Raw genomic sequence first — 15548 nt, 5'->3', positions numbered from 1 at the left:
ACAGGGTTGCTGATGGGCTTGAGGAATGGAAATACTGCCAAGGTTCTTTCCCTCCGTGGTCAGCACCCACTGCAGACTGGTTTCTCACACATGGAGGGTGATGGAGCATCTGATGGCCCCTTGCTTCCCTGAAGGGATTGCCCCTCTTCTTTCTTTATCATGTGAAAAATCCTGAGGAAGGGTCTAATTGGTAGGGCTTGGGTCATGTGTTGCATAGTGTGGTTGGAGTGAAGATTGGAGAAGTTCCCAGAAGAAGATCAGGAGCACTGGACAGAGCTGACATGAGATAGAGTCTATAGCTAGTCATATATTTTAGAAGGTTGTGTTTTTTTAAAAACTGCTTTTTAGAGAGAGAGGAAGGGAGAGGGAGAAAGAGAAATATCCATGTGAGAACAGAACATCGATCGCCTGCCTCTTGCACACCTCGTACCGGGAATCGAGCCTAAAACCCAGGCATGTGCCCTGACTGGGAATCAGCCAGCAACCTTTCTGTGCACAGAACGACACCCAGCCAACTTAGCCACACTGGCCAGCCAGGGCTGGAAGGTTTTTAGTGGCATGTGTTGAAGCCACAAGTGTTTTCTGTTACCTTCAGGTAACCTAAAATAGTTTATTAATAAGATCATCATTATAATATTATACATAGTTGATAGTTAATATATTATAACATTAACATATAGTTAATAGTTATATCTATATTATACAGCTATATAGAGATATAGACCTAGTAAATAATAATAGGTTATTGTAATAGCCCTCAAATATGGTTATCTGAAGATCTGCTGTACCTATTTATATATGTAAGAAAATTTTGAAGGAAATAAGTAGAAAATCACAATGCCTCCTGCTTAGTTTCTGATTATTTTTTCTAAATTTATATTTTTCTTTTCTAGATGTAGCCAAGAGAACCTACAGTCCATTTTAACTATAACCTTTAGTGAAACTGCCATTTTTTCCTATGGGGTTAATTTATTTCACAGGAAATTGTTGATTTTCTGGGATGCTATTGAAGATAGAGTTGGTATTTTGATTTCAATGAATATTTACTGAGCTATTTAAGGGATATACAAGATGTTATTACCCTCAAGGAGTTTCAGGTCCACTGGAATAAGTGAAAACAGAAAAGTACAGTCCCTGAGACTGAGGCTTCATATCTCAAACATGGAATAGCTTTACTCATCTGACATCTGAATCAGATTTTGGTTGGGAGTGGAGAACTGGGCTGGGTTGGCCTTGTGCTTGGTGGTTGCTGAGTAAGGTGGAGGATTGGTTGGTATCTGGGGTAGGAAGGTTGATGCTTCAAGGCATCACCCTGCAACCCACCTTCCACATTTCTGATGGACAAGGCTGCATTATTTGCTGAGGCTAATTAGCATTTAAACTCCAGGGGCAGGGGGGAGGAATGGAGAAAGAGAATAATTGTGTAACTATGATTAAGAAACTGAAGTTTAAAATAAAAGGCACGTTTAGTGATGGCAGGCCCATACACGCCATTAATGGCTCCAAGATGAATGCCTCTATTGCAGGCTTAGCTCATTTCCTTTTTAAAAGGACCAAACATTTTGTAAACCACAGTGTTTATCTCAGTGTTGAATTCCACAAGGGCAGACAATTCAGCAGGGGGAGTCTGTGAATATCAGCAGAAAATCAGGTATGATGTGGGCTGAGGCAGGGTAGGGGGTCTTAGATAAGTGATCAGTATCTTTTCCTTTCTAGAGAATGTTTATGCCACTCTTCATAATATTTGTTCCCTCTAACTGTAGAGTAGAGGTCAACAAATTTTTCCTATTAAGGGGCAGATAGTAAATATTTCTGTCTTTTTTTTTTTTTCCAAACCTGCAACCTGGGTATTTGCCCTGACCAGGAATGGAACCGGCGACCTTTTGGTGCAGGGGATAATGCTCAACCACCTGAGCCATACCGGCCAGGGCAGATATTTTTGTCTTTGCTCGTTATTGGTCACTATTCCAGCTACTCAAGTTTGCGATTGTATGGACATGTCTGTGTTCCAATAAAACTTTATATGTAGACACTGAAGTTTGGATTTCACATAACTTTCACATGCCGTAAAATAGAAGTTTTCTTTTGATTTTTTTGGCAACCATATAAAAATGTAAAAACTACACTTAGCTCATGGGTTGCACAAAAACAAGAGGCAGTCCATATTTTGGCCCATAGACCATAGTTTGCTGACCCCTTTTCTAAAGGTCTTAAAAATAACTTCTATAAATTAGTTCTAAATTTGAGGACATTTTCTTTAACAAGCAGTTATATAGCACTTAATATGTGTCATGCACTGTGTTAAATGCCTTACAGATGTTAGCTAATTTCATTCTCAGAATAACCCCATGAGGGAGGTACTGTTTACCTAATTTAACGCACAGAGGTTAAGTGACTAGCCCAGGGTCACAGCTAGTAAATGGCAGAACCTAGGTTTGAACCCAGGTAATTTAGCTCCACAGTACCTGTTCTTACTACCATGATATGTGATCTCTTAAAAAATTTATAATTATTGACTTTTTAATCTAAAGGAATTTTAGAGATTAATTCATCCCTGCTACATCTCCATTATAGACGCGTTCTTACACACCAGTTTCATAGCCTTTATGCTGCCAGTTTGTGCTCAGTAAAATTATGGGTTACTACTTACTATGCAGTTTCAGCATCTCCTGTGACTGCCTAAAAGCTTAGTCTTAATCCCCACTGATCCCAAGGGTAATATGTCTGCACAGGCTGGGCACTTAACTGTTCACTTACTGTTTTATTTATGTCCATTGTGAGCTCCTTGAAGGCAGGAGCAATAGTATCTAAATGCTTTCCATCAAAAAGAAATCTATTCTGGTCATCTTTTGCTTTCTTTGGGAACACCTGTCTCAGATTACTCCCAGCTTAGATTTTGCCCTGCTGCTTTTCCTGCTTGAATAAGCAGCTGGTTGAATCTTGAGCCACACTTGCCTGTGATAGGGAACAGAATTTGTGGTGTCATGCTACACTATCCCTGTTGATCCAAAGATAACACCAGGGCAAGGCTAAGAATGGAAAGTTTCCCAGTCTTTCCAAGGAAGAATGGGGGGGGGGGGCATGTCAAAACTTAGGTAGATGATAAGGGCCCCAGGATTGCTGGTTCCTTTTGCTTAGTTACAGCCTTAGACTCTACTAACGTGGGGGGACCTCAGAGAACTTGTGGTGCAGGGGTTTGCATGCCACAGGGGTTCCGCATAGTTATTGCAAGGGGCCCCCAAATCCACATGTGGGCCAGATAAATGATATGCTTTACATGTGTGTACAGTTACTTTTCAAATGTATGTAGATGTCATCATGATCAAAGGGAAAAGCTCTACTGAATTTGTGTTAGGCTGTTATTAACACACTGCTACCTGTTGAGAAACCACATCCAGTTCAAGTCCCTTATTTACAAATGAAAAAACTGAGGCTTGGGGTGAAGAGGAAGAGATTTGCCTGTGTCATACAAAAGGGAACAGCTGGCCTGGAAGCTCGCTCAGTTTGTATATGCCGTGTAGCTTGTTCTGTGTCTCCTCTTGGGGTGAGCACAGATGAAGAGATTGGCACGTATTTTGACCTTTAATGCTGTGCTGTACTTTCTAATATTGTCTAATAGATTTATTACAATAATGTTTACCAGTATTTATAGTGCTTCTCTCAAGAACATTTACTTATTTATTACTATATTCCTTGCCCTGCCCCCATAAGTAAAATCCTGTATTCCAACCTGGAAACCTGAAGCGTGGTAGAATTGGGCAGCTTGCTTATATCTGTCTGTAATAGAGCTGACCCTAAAACTCTTGCATTTTCACCTCTGGCCTGGGGGTGCTATTAATCAGACTGAACTTGTGAGGATTTCAGTTATTCATATCTTAGGGACCTATGTAATTCAAGATGTTAAAATAAGGAACATATTTGTCCTATATAAGCCATAGTTTATAATATTAGATACATAAGTAATAAAATAATATTTTGATTTCCCATTTGCTTTGTACCTTTTTAAAAATTAACTTTTTATTTTGAGATAACTGTAGATTCCCAGGCAGTTATAAGAAATCATAACAGTGAGGTCCCCTGTTCCCTTTGCCTAGCTTCCCCAGTGTTAATATGTTGCAGAACTATGGTATGCTGTCACATTGATATAGTCTACCACTCTTATTCAGATTTCCCCAGTTTTGTTTTTATTCTCTTGTGTATTTTAATTTTCTATAATTTTATCATGTGTGTAGGTTTTTAATTTATTTTATTTTATTTATTTTTTAAATATGTTTTTATTGATTTCAAAGAGAGCAAAGGAGAGGGAGAGAAAGATAGAAACATGAATGATGAGAGAGAGTAATTGATCAGCTGCTTCCTGCACGCCCCCCACTGTGGATCGAGCCTGAAACCTGGGCCTGTGCTCTGACCTTGAATCGCACGGAGATCTCCTGTTTCATAGGTCGACGTACAACCACTGAGCCACACCGGTCAGGCGTTTTTTTATTTTAAAAGTTTCTCAGTTGGCTGAGAATTTGAGGTGGGAGGAGGGGAATTATTACTGAGTTCCTCTTAAACTCTCCCAGTAAACAACTCAAGTATAATTTCTGTTTTTTTGTTTTTTTTTTTACATAACAGCTATTTAACTTTTGGGCAAGTTTCCTAACTTACAAATCTTGGTTTACTCATCTATAAAACAGAATTCACAGTAGCTACTTAATGCAGAGGACAAAAATAAGAAAATATGTATAATGGGTACTTAGCAAAAGGAACTCAATAAATGATCATCTCATTTTTGTTAAGTGATATTTTAAAAACAGATTACAAATGAGAGTATTTGGTGTTTTTAAAGCTTTTCACAAAAGTGTGGGAGCTCAGGATTGTAGAATTGGAAGGTCCCTTAGTAGTTTAGAACCAGTGAAGGACCCTTTTAAACACTCTTATTCTTTAAACTAAAATCTGCTTCCCCGTAACTTCTAGGTCTGCCCTCATTGTGTGATAGGCCTTCTAAGATATGAGACTGCGACAACGGTTGTGTCCCCCCTAAGTTATCTTGTCCAAACTGACTCTCCTTTAGCTATTACTCAAGATGAATAGCTTTCCCTTTCCCATCTTGGTCTCCTTCTTCTAGATAAAGACAAATTTGTTGTTCCCCTTAACTGAACACAGAATTCAGATGTAATCTGGCCAGCATATCCCAAATTAGGCCTGTCTTCTTTTTAGCTGAGCTTTTTTTGAAATCAGCTCACCCAGTTCATACAGCACATACAGCTTGTTCTTTTGTATTTTTCCCCACTTTCTAGATGAAAAATGAATGCATAGCAGCTGAACACAGCAAATTAAACACACATTTTAACATCCATTCCCTCCCTTAATCCCATTAGAGTGATAGTAAGGGGAGAAAGGTATCAGCAAATGAGTGTCAATGGAATGTTGAAGGCAAAAAAGCTTGTGTGATGTAGTGGGCCGAGGAACCGAAAGTGCCTGCGGGGGGGGGGAGAAGCTAAGAAGAAAGAGGATTTGTAATGCGGACCCTGGAACAGTTCCAGAGCTGAAGAAACCAAATACTGAAAACAGGAAGATTAGTTGAAAGTCTGTGTGAAAAGCAATTAGATGTCTTCAGTCCCTCCCCCCGACTCAGGAGACGGGTTTTAGCCTTAGATATTGAAACAGGTACACGAAGTGTGGAAGGGATGGAGTATGGAGCAAAACGGAAAGTAAAGCCTTTAAGACAAGGATCTAAACTGAATGGTAGGGCCCAGCCGGGTGTGGCTCAGTGGTTAAGCATCGACCTAGGATCCAGACGATCAGGGTTCGATTCCCGGTCAGGGCACGTGCCCGGGTTGCGGGCTGCAGCCGATCAGTGACTCTCTCATAATTGATGTTTCTAGCTCTCTCTCTCCCTCTCCTTTCCTCTCTCTGAAATCAATAAAGATATATTTTTAAAAAAATAAATTAAAAATAAAAAGAACAAACTGAATGGTAGGGCCATTTTGCTCTCACTCGGTTTCCAGAATATCTGCCTGCAGTCACTCCCGTACCAGAGACTGGACCATCCTCCTCTGATAAAAATTAGCCCCAGGGAGAGCATTCTAAAGGTACGACTACTTCTAGAAGTCCTCAGTAAAAATGGCAGATTCTTGCCTGACTACTCGTATGTGAAGTCCCCAAGTTGACCAGCTTAGACAGCCACCCCGCCCCGTTTTCAGACAGCTTCTAAAAGTGTGAGCAGATAACTAAATATCACAAGACATTTAAAGAGAACCTTTAACATAAAAGACAGAGATCAGAACAGGTCAAGCAGGGATCATTGGGGCTATTTGGGACCGACTACCATGAGTAATAACTAAAAGTAAAAATTCAAGAAGTACTATTATAGGTGGATTACTTAGGAAGGTATAAACAGCAGAAGAAAGAGGCTGCCCCGGGAGCAAGAAACAGGGAACCAAGCTGATGGCTTTCAATATAAGCCGTGTGGAACAATTTTAAGAAACAGTTGTATGTATTACTGTGATTTGATTTTTTATTGGGAAAAAAACCCCAAAGCAGACAGTCATTTAATGTCCCCAACACCAGTAGTAGAGGAGCAACATGGATTATATGAGGTACCCATAGAATCTGATAAGGATCCTTTGTTGTTTGGGAGGTTGTGTGTGTGATCTTAAAGGATAGTTCACAGATAATATACCTAAAGGTCAGTGAAAAAGAGAACATAGTGGCAGAACCTGAGCTAGAATCCTCAAGTAAAGGAGCCTCAGAGAGGAGGCCAGCGTCAGGTAGCGCAATGCTCAGGCGTCTCGCTTCTATGAAACTTGGTGAAGGGCGGGGGAACGTGTTCTCTCTGAAGAGTGGAGATGTTTATGCAGCTTGGAGCTGTAAATGCAAAGCCCATAAAGGGAATATCCTCTTGGCAGATACTTGGAAATCACTTTGTAGAACTCCCTAGGCTAATGATGTGTCATGTGTCGGTAAGGCTTTCACACCGACTAGAGTTTGCCTCTTGCTGTGAGAGCTGTGGGCCCGAGCCCTGTGGACCACACAGAGCATCAGCCAGGCCACAGCACCAGCCTCCAGCTGGCTGCTGCCAGAGTCATTTTCCTAAGAGAAACTCTGGGCTCCTTGTGGTCTGCCACAGCCTGCTTGGTACCCAAGGACCCTCCAACTTTTGTGCCCACCATGCCTGCTCTGTCCTTGATTCCCCACATGCGCCCCCTATTCAAGGTTGGTCGTGTTTCTCATCTTTCCTGTCACTATGTATTGTCTCTTCTTGAGGAACCTACTGTTAGGGGCTTCAAGGTTCTTGGCCAGTTTGTCTATTTCATCTGCCTTCTAATAAAACTGGATCAGGATTAAGTGTTAGAGAAATGAGATCTTGGAGTTGGTGGGGGAGTCGGGGGGGGGGGAGGGTGCAGTGAAAACTGCCATATAAGTAAAACTACCACTCGAAGCATTCAGGCTTACATTTTTTAACCATTTTAAAATGTGTTGTTTACATTCTTCTGTAACTGAGTACACTGAGTTGAAAATACCCAAGGGTCTTCAGGATAAGCCTTGGCTGTCATGCAGTAGGATGCCTTTGGTGCCATTCCAGCAGGGGATGGGTTGCGCTGTGGAAGGGACAGGTTGGGCCTTTGTGCTTGTGTTCCTCAGTATCTCTCTTTGTATTTTACTTTGCCCACAGATTGGGGACCACAAATTCAGTGCTCACCGGATCGTCTTAGCAGCCTCCATCCCGTACTTCCACGCGATGTTTACAAATGACATGATGGAGTGCAAGCAGGATGAGATTGTAATGCAAGGAATGGACCCAAGGTACTAAACTCTGCCATTAGGTTTCACAGGCTGCTCCCAGGCGCAGTTTCTGCCTGGTGCCTGGTGCCACTTGGGGGCCTGCAAAAGGACACACTATCTATAGCACAGCTCCATGCACATAGTGATTATCAGCTGGTGGCCTGAGACAGGGTAAAATGAGGGGAGTTTTTGTGTTTTTACTCTATTAGAGTATACATTTAATAGGAACTAGAGTCCAAGATATGTTTTTTACCTAGGACAGGTACAAAGGTAGTAGTATATAATCCTCTGCACTTTTCTGTGCTAGCCATTTTAGCTGGTAAAATCTTTTTCAAATAAGAGTCTTGTCTTCAGTCTAGATCAGTGTTGTCCATTAAGACTTTCCACAGTGATGGAAATGTTCTATTTGTACTCTCTAGAATGGTAGCCGCTAGTCACATGTAGCTATAAGCACTTGAAATGTGACTAGTGGGACTGAGGAACTGAATTCTAAATTGTACTTAACTTCAATTAATTTAAATGTACTTTTAAATACCTACATGTTGCTAAATGCTACTATATAGGGCAACACAGGTCTAGAAGGTGGCAGAAATTGTGGTTGTCTGATGGATAAGAATATTGAAGCCCAAGGAGGTCAGGCTTAAAGATTATCCCGTCTAAACATCTTTCTCCAGGACAGCCCTCCATAACAAAGAATAGTATTGGCCTCCAATGTCGACAGTGCCAAGGTTGAGGAATTCTTCCCTGGGGTAATTTTAGGAACAGGTGGCAGTACCTAACCCCTGAAACCACATCAGTTAGGCACTTATTTGAAGTTGTCCTTACACCTAGAGTTGCTTAGTACTAGACACTCTTCATGGAAATACCTTTCTGATTTTTGTCTAAAGACTTTATATAAACATATTCCATCATATGCCTTTGGGGGCCTTGAGTGGAAAAAGGCATGTTTATGTCACTTAAAGGATTTTGCTGCAAATCCATGAACTGAGGCTGTATGTTTATAACCTAGGCTGTTTTCAGGGGCCCCCTGCACACCTACTGTGTGCCTGGCGTTGTTCTGGGGTCTGGAAATGCAACAGCAAACATGACATGCAAGGTGACACAGGGCAATGACATTCTCATGGGGCTAGAGACAAGAAACAAACCAGTGACTCTAAAACACTAGCTGGTAACCTGTTGTTTGTTGCCTAATCTCACAATGGTGGAAACTCAGGAGAAAGGAGCTAGGAAACTGTGGTCCCCTCGGGATGATTGAAGGTGATCTGCCCCAGTACCCGGAGAGGATTTATATTACCCACTGCAAGGCAGACATCTCAGGCCAGGTAGTTATAACGAAAGGCACAGAAGTGGGTCTCAGGGGCAGTCAATGTACACTCTTCTCTGAGGTCTGTGTGTGAAGGCCGAGCTGATCACCATGCACAGTCTAGGTGCTTCCTTTAACAGAGGTAGACCGAGTACCTGTGATGTGTGCTGAGGCTGGCACTGAGGTATAAAGCAGAAACCACCCCTGTTGTGCCAACTTCTAGTAGTGGGGATATGGCAATAAACAGATTCACACATGATATGGCTGGGAAGTGAAAGTGATGTCAGAAAAGTAAAGCAGAGTAAAGGCTAGTGAATGATGGTGGTGGTGGTGGGGTCTGTGCTATTTCAGGGTGACCAGGGAAGGCCTCTGTGATGAGGTGACGTTTGAGCCAAGACCTTAATTGAAATGAGGGAGTAAGCCATCTGGGGGAGAGCCCTCCAACCAAAGGGAGCAGCCAGTGCAAAGGCCCTGAGGTGAGAGTGTGTTCAGCATGTTGGGATAGAGTGAGAGGGTGACAAAGTGGAAGTTGATACGGTCAGAGATGGAGAGGAGCCAGACCACATACAGCCCTATAGACGGAGTTTGGATTTCACTGTCAGTATGAATTGGGAGAAAAAAATATTGGAAATCTCATTCTGGAAATTTATCACAAAGAAATAATAATCCAAAACCATTATTTATAATGGCAGTAAGATGGTACTAGCTATTATGCTTAGCAGTAAAGGAAATGAGCACATGCTGAAATACTGTATAGCAGCCACTAAAAACAATAAACATGAAGGCAGTGTAGCATCATGGTAAAGGGCCTCATAACTATTATTTATATTTATACAGTTTATGCATGGAGGCAAATAGGGACTGAAAATGAACCTAAAAAAATGACCACCATTGACTTGTTCATTAGTGATATTGTGAGTAATTGCTTTCTTTTTAGAATTTTCTGTTACAAAATTATTTGGGCAATAAAGACAAGAAGTAGAATGAGTCTGGCTGTGGTGAAGTAATTATTCCATTCAGATAGGTTCTCAAAGGGCACGGATGAAATGGATTTTAGAGTGGGGCCCATCCATTCCCCAGGTAGGAATGTCAGCTCACTTAGGGCCTGAGTCTCCTGTGGGCCAAACCCATCTCTAAAGAGCTCCTTTCTCTTTCCTGTAGTGCCCTGGAGGCTCTCATCAACTTTGCCTACAACGGCCACCTTGCCATTGACCAGCAAAATGTCCAGTCACTACTGATGGGGGCGAGCTTCCTGCAGCTGCAGAGCATCAAAGATGCCTGCTGCACATTCCTCCGAGAACGGTGAGGTGATGTGGTGTGGTGGGCCTGGCCTGTGGTGAGGAGCATGGCCATTTCATTTCTGGAACCCCTGCCAATTTTCTGAGTCATTGGGGCACTTAGTGTTATGAAGGGAATGAGCTGGGAAGGTACTCTGCAGAAATGACCTTTCCTGAAACCAGTATCAGGCAGTGCCCAGTCCCTTGGGTTGAACCTTTGAGGAACATGATTTATGAACCCCTGACTGCACTCTCCCTTGGCCTGACTTGTACCTCTTCTTCTGGTCCTCTCTCTCCAATCTGACTAGCTGCTTATTTAGCTGACTGTTCCCACTGAACTGATTGATTCGGTGCTTCCTAACTGTTCCACAGACATCTCCTTCTTTGTTTAGATTCTTTCCCCTCCTGCTATTTCTTGATCTTTGTTTTCCTTTAACTGTTTAAGAGTCCACCCAGATTTTACCTCCTGGGACTCTCTGTCCCCTCAAGCCCCCTGGGAGCAGTCATTGTATGCTCTTTTAGGGTAACGACCACGGATTTACCTCTACCTGTGTCCAGCACTTAACGTGACCTTTAGATGACTGAGCAGATAAGGCTTTTCCTCCCCCTCTAGAGACAGGCAGAGCTCTTAGTCCTAAAGTAAAAGCCACCTTTTAACCACTAGAGGCTTGGACATGAGGACTAGTGCTGGGCTCCACACATGCAGGGAGAAACCAGAACAGCGAGCACTATGTCTGTGGTGCTCTCCAAGGCCTGGTCTCCACCTAAGTAATCTGACCACCAGGTCTCTGGCCTGAAGACCAGCATTCCTGCCCTCCTGAGCCTCATCTCCTCTCAGAGCTGTCCTCTCCCTCTCCCGCTCCAGCAATCCAATTCACTTAGCAGCTCTGTGCACACTGCCTGCTCTCCACATCCTGCCCGTGTGGTGCTCATGGACGTCACTGAGCACTGCTGTGTGTGCAGCTAGTCCTAATAACCGTGTTAATGATGCCCAACATACAGGGGGGTCCTCTCCTGGGTGTGGAGTGAGTGGTTTCATTGTGAGATAAGTGGTCCTCTTCCGGGTTTTGCAGATGGAGCGCTCATAGTCCCAGAGCCTGGCATGACCCTGCCCTGGGATGCCTTCTGGGGCAGGCTGGAGGGATGCACGTGGAGGTGTGGGGCATAAACCGTTTTTCCTACTCATTTGTAAGCTTCTTAAGGAGACAGACTGGACTTAGTTTATCTTTATATTCCCAAGAATTTGGAGAATGATTAAGTAGGCATTCTGGAAAGGATTAAGTTGGCTACTCTCACAGGGGATAACAGCTCCACCTAGAGGCTTTAGAGGTCATCACTGTAAACACTGGATCCAGTCTCTGTTACAAAGTAGTGTCACCTAAAAGATGATTAGAAAAGGATTTTTAGACCAGTGCAGTTTACCATGCCCCAATGATACTTCCTTCTTAGTTTCTCAGAGCCTCAGTTTTCCATCTAAAAATGAGAGCAATTACTACTTTGCAGTGTTGTTAAAAAGATTCTGGAGAATGTGTGTACAAGGCCTGGCAAAGTACTTGACTCACTGAGGGTACAAAATAAGTGATAGTGCCTGGAAGTTGTTTCTGGATGTCTAAACAATTAGACCTCTAGAGCCTCTTTCTGTGTGAAAATAGAAAAAAGTATAAGGGTCCCCATGTTAGAGAATCATCTCTCCTCTGGGTTTAAGCTCCCATTCTATACCTTCAGTGCCTTCCTGGTGAGCAGAGGTGGGCACTCAACCAAGGATGTTGGCAGCCAAAGGAAAGCAGGCAGGTTTTCCAGTAAGTGTTTGCTTTTCTTCTCTTCTGGGAGCTGCTTCCCAGGGCTTCCCAGAGAGCGCATCCCACCCAGGCACACAGAACACCAGGCCCACAAGGCAGAACCTGTGAGGATAGTCTGTCTTAATTTTATAACTTTACAAGTTGAGTCCGAGAGATGCACCCAATGTCACACAGGGAGTTTCTCCAAAGCTGAGGACAGAGTTTGTAGGGCATTTTGTTGTTGTTCTGTGGCCGTACCCAGAACCAACCTGAGAATGATGGAAGATAATCTTCTTTCTTCCTCTAAATTTTTTCCCCATTTTTTTCTTATGCAATAGGCTTCACCCCAAAAATTGCCTGGGTGTGCGCCAGTTTGCTGAGACAATGATGTGCGCTGTGCTGTATGATGCAGCCAACAGCTTCATCCACCAGCACTTTGTGGAGGTGTCCATGTCGGAGGAATTCCTGGCCCTGCCCTTAGAAGATGTGCTTGAGCTGGTGTCTCGGGACGAGCTGAATGTCAAATCCGAGGAGCAGGTCTGTAGGGCACAGTGGCGGTCTGCCCATGATGGAGGGGCTGCTGCCTTTCTAAGCTTCACTTTCTTTTTTTTAACAAAATGAAGATCATGCTGTGTATGCAGCTGTTGATTATTATGGGTTTGTTTTATTATATATGTGCATTTTTCATGAAAACTTCATACATTTTTGTGTCTAAATGATATTCCATTGATTTCACCAACCCTGCTTCCCTTATTCTTGGATGTTCGGGTTATTTCCAGTATTTACTAGTAGAAATAGCGCAGTGGTGAACTGGAAGTAAGTACAGGTAGCTTTCTGAAAGAGTCTTTTTCTAAAGCAGAGCAGAGCCTTGAGGCAGTTGCTGGTGGGAAGCATGAAGTCAAGAGGGGCTTGTTTTGTTAAAATGAGAGAAATGACACTGCAATTTGACTGCTGATGGGAATTTTCCAGAGAAGGGACGTATCTGGGGCACTAGGGGTGTGTATGTGCTAGGAGCACAGGCGTTCAGTGCACACCCAGATGCAGGGGGAGGGGTGGGGTGGGAAGGGAGATGCTCGTAGATTCCTCTCACCTCTTCTGGCTTGTTCCAGCTGAGAGTGAGGATGAAGGCGCATTAGAGACCTGAGAGATGACTAGGTATGAATTCGGCTTCTAGGAGAGGGGGAGAGTGAGTGGAGGATGCTAGGGAAGTGGAGAGGGCTTGAGAGGGCGCAGGGCCTGGCGAGATTAGCAGTCACAAATTTAAAGCAAAGTGGTTGGCTCTGTTGTGCATTTTCTGTCAGCCACATGTGCCAGTGCAGATGCAGAGTAGGGGGTGAGGTGAATTCAAAGAGGTGGGCTTCACCAGAGTGAGATTTTCCCCCAGGCTAGTGTGGTGACGGGATAGGGCATAGCATGGGAATTGAGGGCACCTGCGTAATAACCCGTGGAGCCCATGGGCAAGCAAGAGGTGAGTGAGCTAATAGGCTGGGGGCGGGCGGAGACCTGAGAGGGAGGTGACGGAGGAGGAGCCCTGTCAGAGGCTCATTGGCGTCCGTTACTGAGCCGCAAGAATCGGAGGTGGTGGTCAGGTACTAGCATACTTAAACCTCTGGAAGAGGTAAAGCTATTGGCAAAGCGAGGTGTGAGTGGTCCTAGGGTCCTCTGAGGACAAAGGAAACATCATCTGGGGTGCTCAGGAAAAGCCTAAATGAGAATGTAGGGTGTTAGCCAGAGAGGACCAAGGGCAATCCTTTCTGTTCAACAAAGATGTGGTGCAAGTTGTCTTAAAAGAATGGTAAGTAAATGTTACTTTGAGCAGAGGGTGGTGAGGGCTGGGCAATGAAGGGTGTTGAATGCAGGGATGAAAATGTGGACCTAGCCCTGCAGGCATTGGGAGCAGCACTGCAACAAGGCCTCTGCCCATTTGGTCATTTGGGAAGTCTAACCAGTCTTATGGCAGGACTGGGATATTTGAAATCAACATTCCTGGCCTGTCATGAAGTGGTGCTTCAGCAGGAGGAGCCCCAACCCCAGGAGGCAAGCCGTTGGGATGTTAGTCCCAACTCAGCTCATTTCCTTGGAGCCTACACCCCTGAATATTAGTGAGCAGTAGAAAAGTGGATCGTGAGCTCAGCAGTGCGGGCGCTCGCTCATCCTAAGAGCAAGGAATATGACCCAGTAGCTCATGTTTATTGGAGTGATACTTCTCTAAGGGTTGGAGGGTTTTAGAGAGATATCCTGTGGCTGGAGCCATTAGGGAAGGCTTCTTGAGAACATGAGTCTTGAGCCAGACCTTAAAGTAAGGGAAATGGGTTTAGATGAAGAGAAGGTAAGGGGGCATTCTAGGTGAAGGGGACAGTGTGAATAGGAGAATCAGCCAGCCTGATGGAGGGTGATGGAGGGGATTTAGGAGCAGGGTGCAGGAGCAGCAGGAAGGAAGGTAAACAGGGATTTTGTTGTGATGCAGAAGGGTATAGGGGCCCATTGCCTGGTTTTCATTAGAAAGTCCTAACGAAAGCCAGAACTGTTACAGCAACCTAGGCTTGCCTTTAGAGATTGGACCAAATGGGGTAGCTGGGGAAGTAGAGAGAAAACATGGGATTCAGGAGACAAGTAGGAAAGATTGAATGACCCAGGAATTGCCTCAGTAGAGGGAGTGGAGGGCCTTAGGTTGGGGGGGCTTGGGGATGTGGCCTCTGACTGGGAAGAGTTGCCGCCAGAGCTTCCATTCTCTGTCATGGCAGGTCTTTGAAGCCGCTTTGGCCTGGGTTAGATACGACCGGGAGCAAAGGGGGTCCTACCTGCCTGAGCTGCTGTCCAATATCCGTCTACCCCTCTGCCGGCCCCAGTTCCTGTCAGATCGGGTGCAGCAGGATGACCTGGTGCGTTGCTGCCACAAATGCAGGTGAGCAAGGGTGGGCCTGCACAGGATGCTGCTGAGGGTCTGGGCAGAGAAGAGAACTTGGCCACTTGGGAGAGGGATTTGGATCACAGCAGAAGGGGCTTCCTCCCCTGAGTTCTGAGGATCTTGTAGCATCTGCATCCATGGAGCTATTTGTGAACCTACACATCTATACTGGCTGCTCTGACCTTATCCACACCACCTGCTGACTTAGCAGTGACTTCCTGGGGCACCTCCCCCTCTTCAGTAAATGCTGGTCAGTGCTCTCTTCTCAGGCGGTTTGGGGCTGCATCTACAGTGATGGGCAGGAGAGGGCATGTGTACCAGCACATGGAACTTTCACCCAGAGTAAGTCACAACATGGCCAACAGAGCTACCAGACAGCTCAGAAGATGGCAGCTCTCGGGGCGGTTATAAAAGAGCCTCGGAGGAATGTTTACCCTCCTTCACGTTGCTCATCATGCTCACAGCTGGGCCTAGAGGAAGTCGGTGCCTGGCGCAAGCGCGGTGAAGCTGTG

General features: G+C 44.5%; 1 protein-coding gene across 2 annotated transcripts in view; it reads left to right on the top strand.

Moving 5' to 3' along the window:
• Positions 1 to 15548, top strand: part of KLHL18 (kelch like family member 18) — a 39648-nt gene that overhangs the window by 13918 nt on the left and 10182 nt on the right. For both annotated transcript variants that reach the window (XM_016202721.2, XM_087824794.1), the window contains exons 2-5: positions 7661 to 7791; positions 10235 to 10375; positions 12467 to 12665; positions 14873 to 15033. In XM_016202721.2, coding sequence (XP_016058207.2) covers positions 7661 to 7791; positions 10235 to 10375; positions 12467 to 12665; positions 14873 to 15033 — 632 coding nt within the window. The remainder of the gene's footprint in view (positions 1 to 7660; positions 7792 to 10234; positions 10376 to 12466; positions 12666 to 14872; positions 15034 to 15548) is intronic.

This window comes from Miniopterus natalensis, chromosome 15, assembly GCF_054644295.1.
Source record: "Miniopterus natalensis isolate mMinNat1 chromosome 15, mMinNat1.hap1, whole genome shotgun sequence".
In the NCBI taxonomy this organism is placed as follows: Eukaryota; Metazoa; Chordata; class Mammalia; order Chiroptera; family Miniopteridae; genus Miniopterus; species Miniopterus natalensis.
The sequence above is the reverse complement of the archived record's forward strand: the minus strand, read 5'-3'. Positions and strand labels throughout refer to the sequence as shown.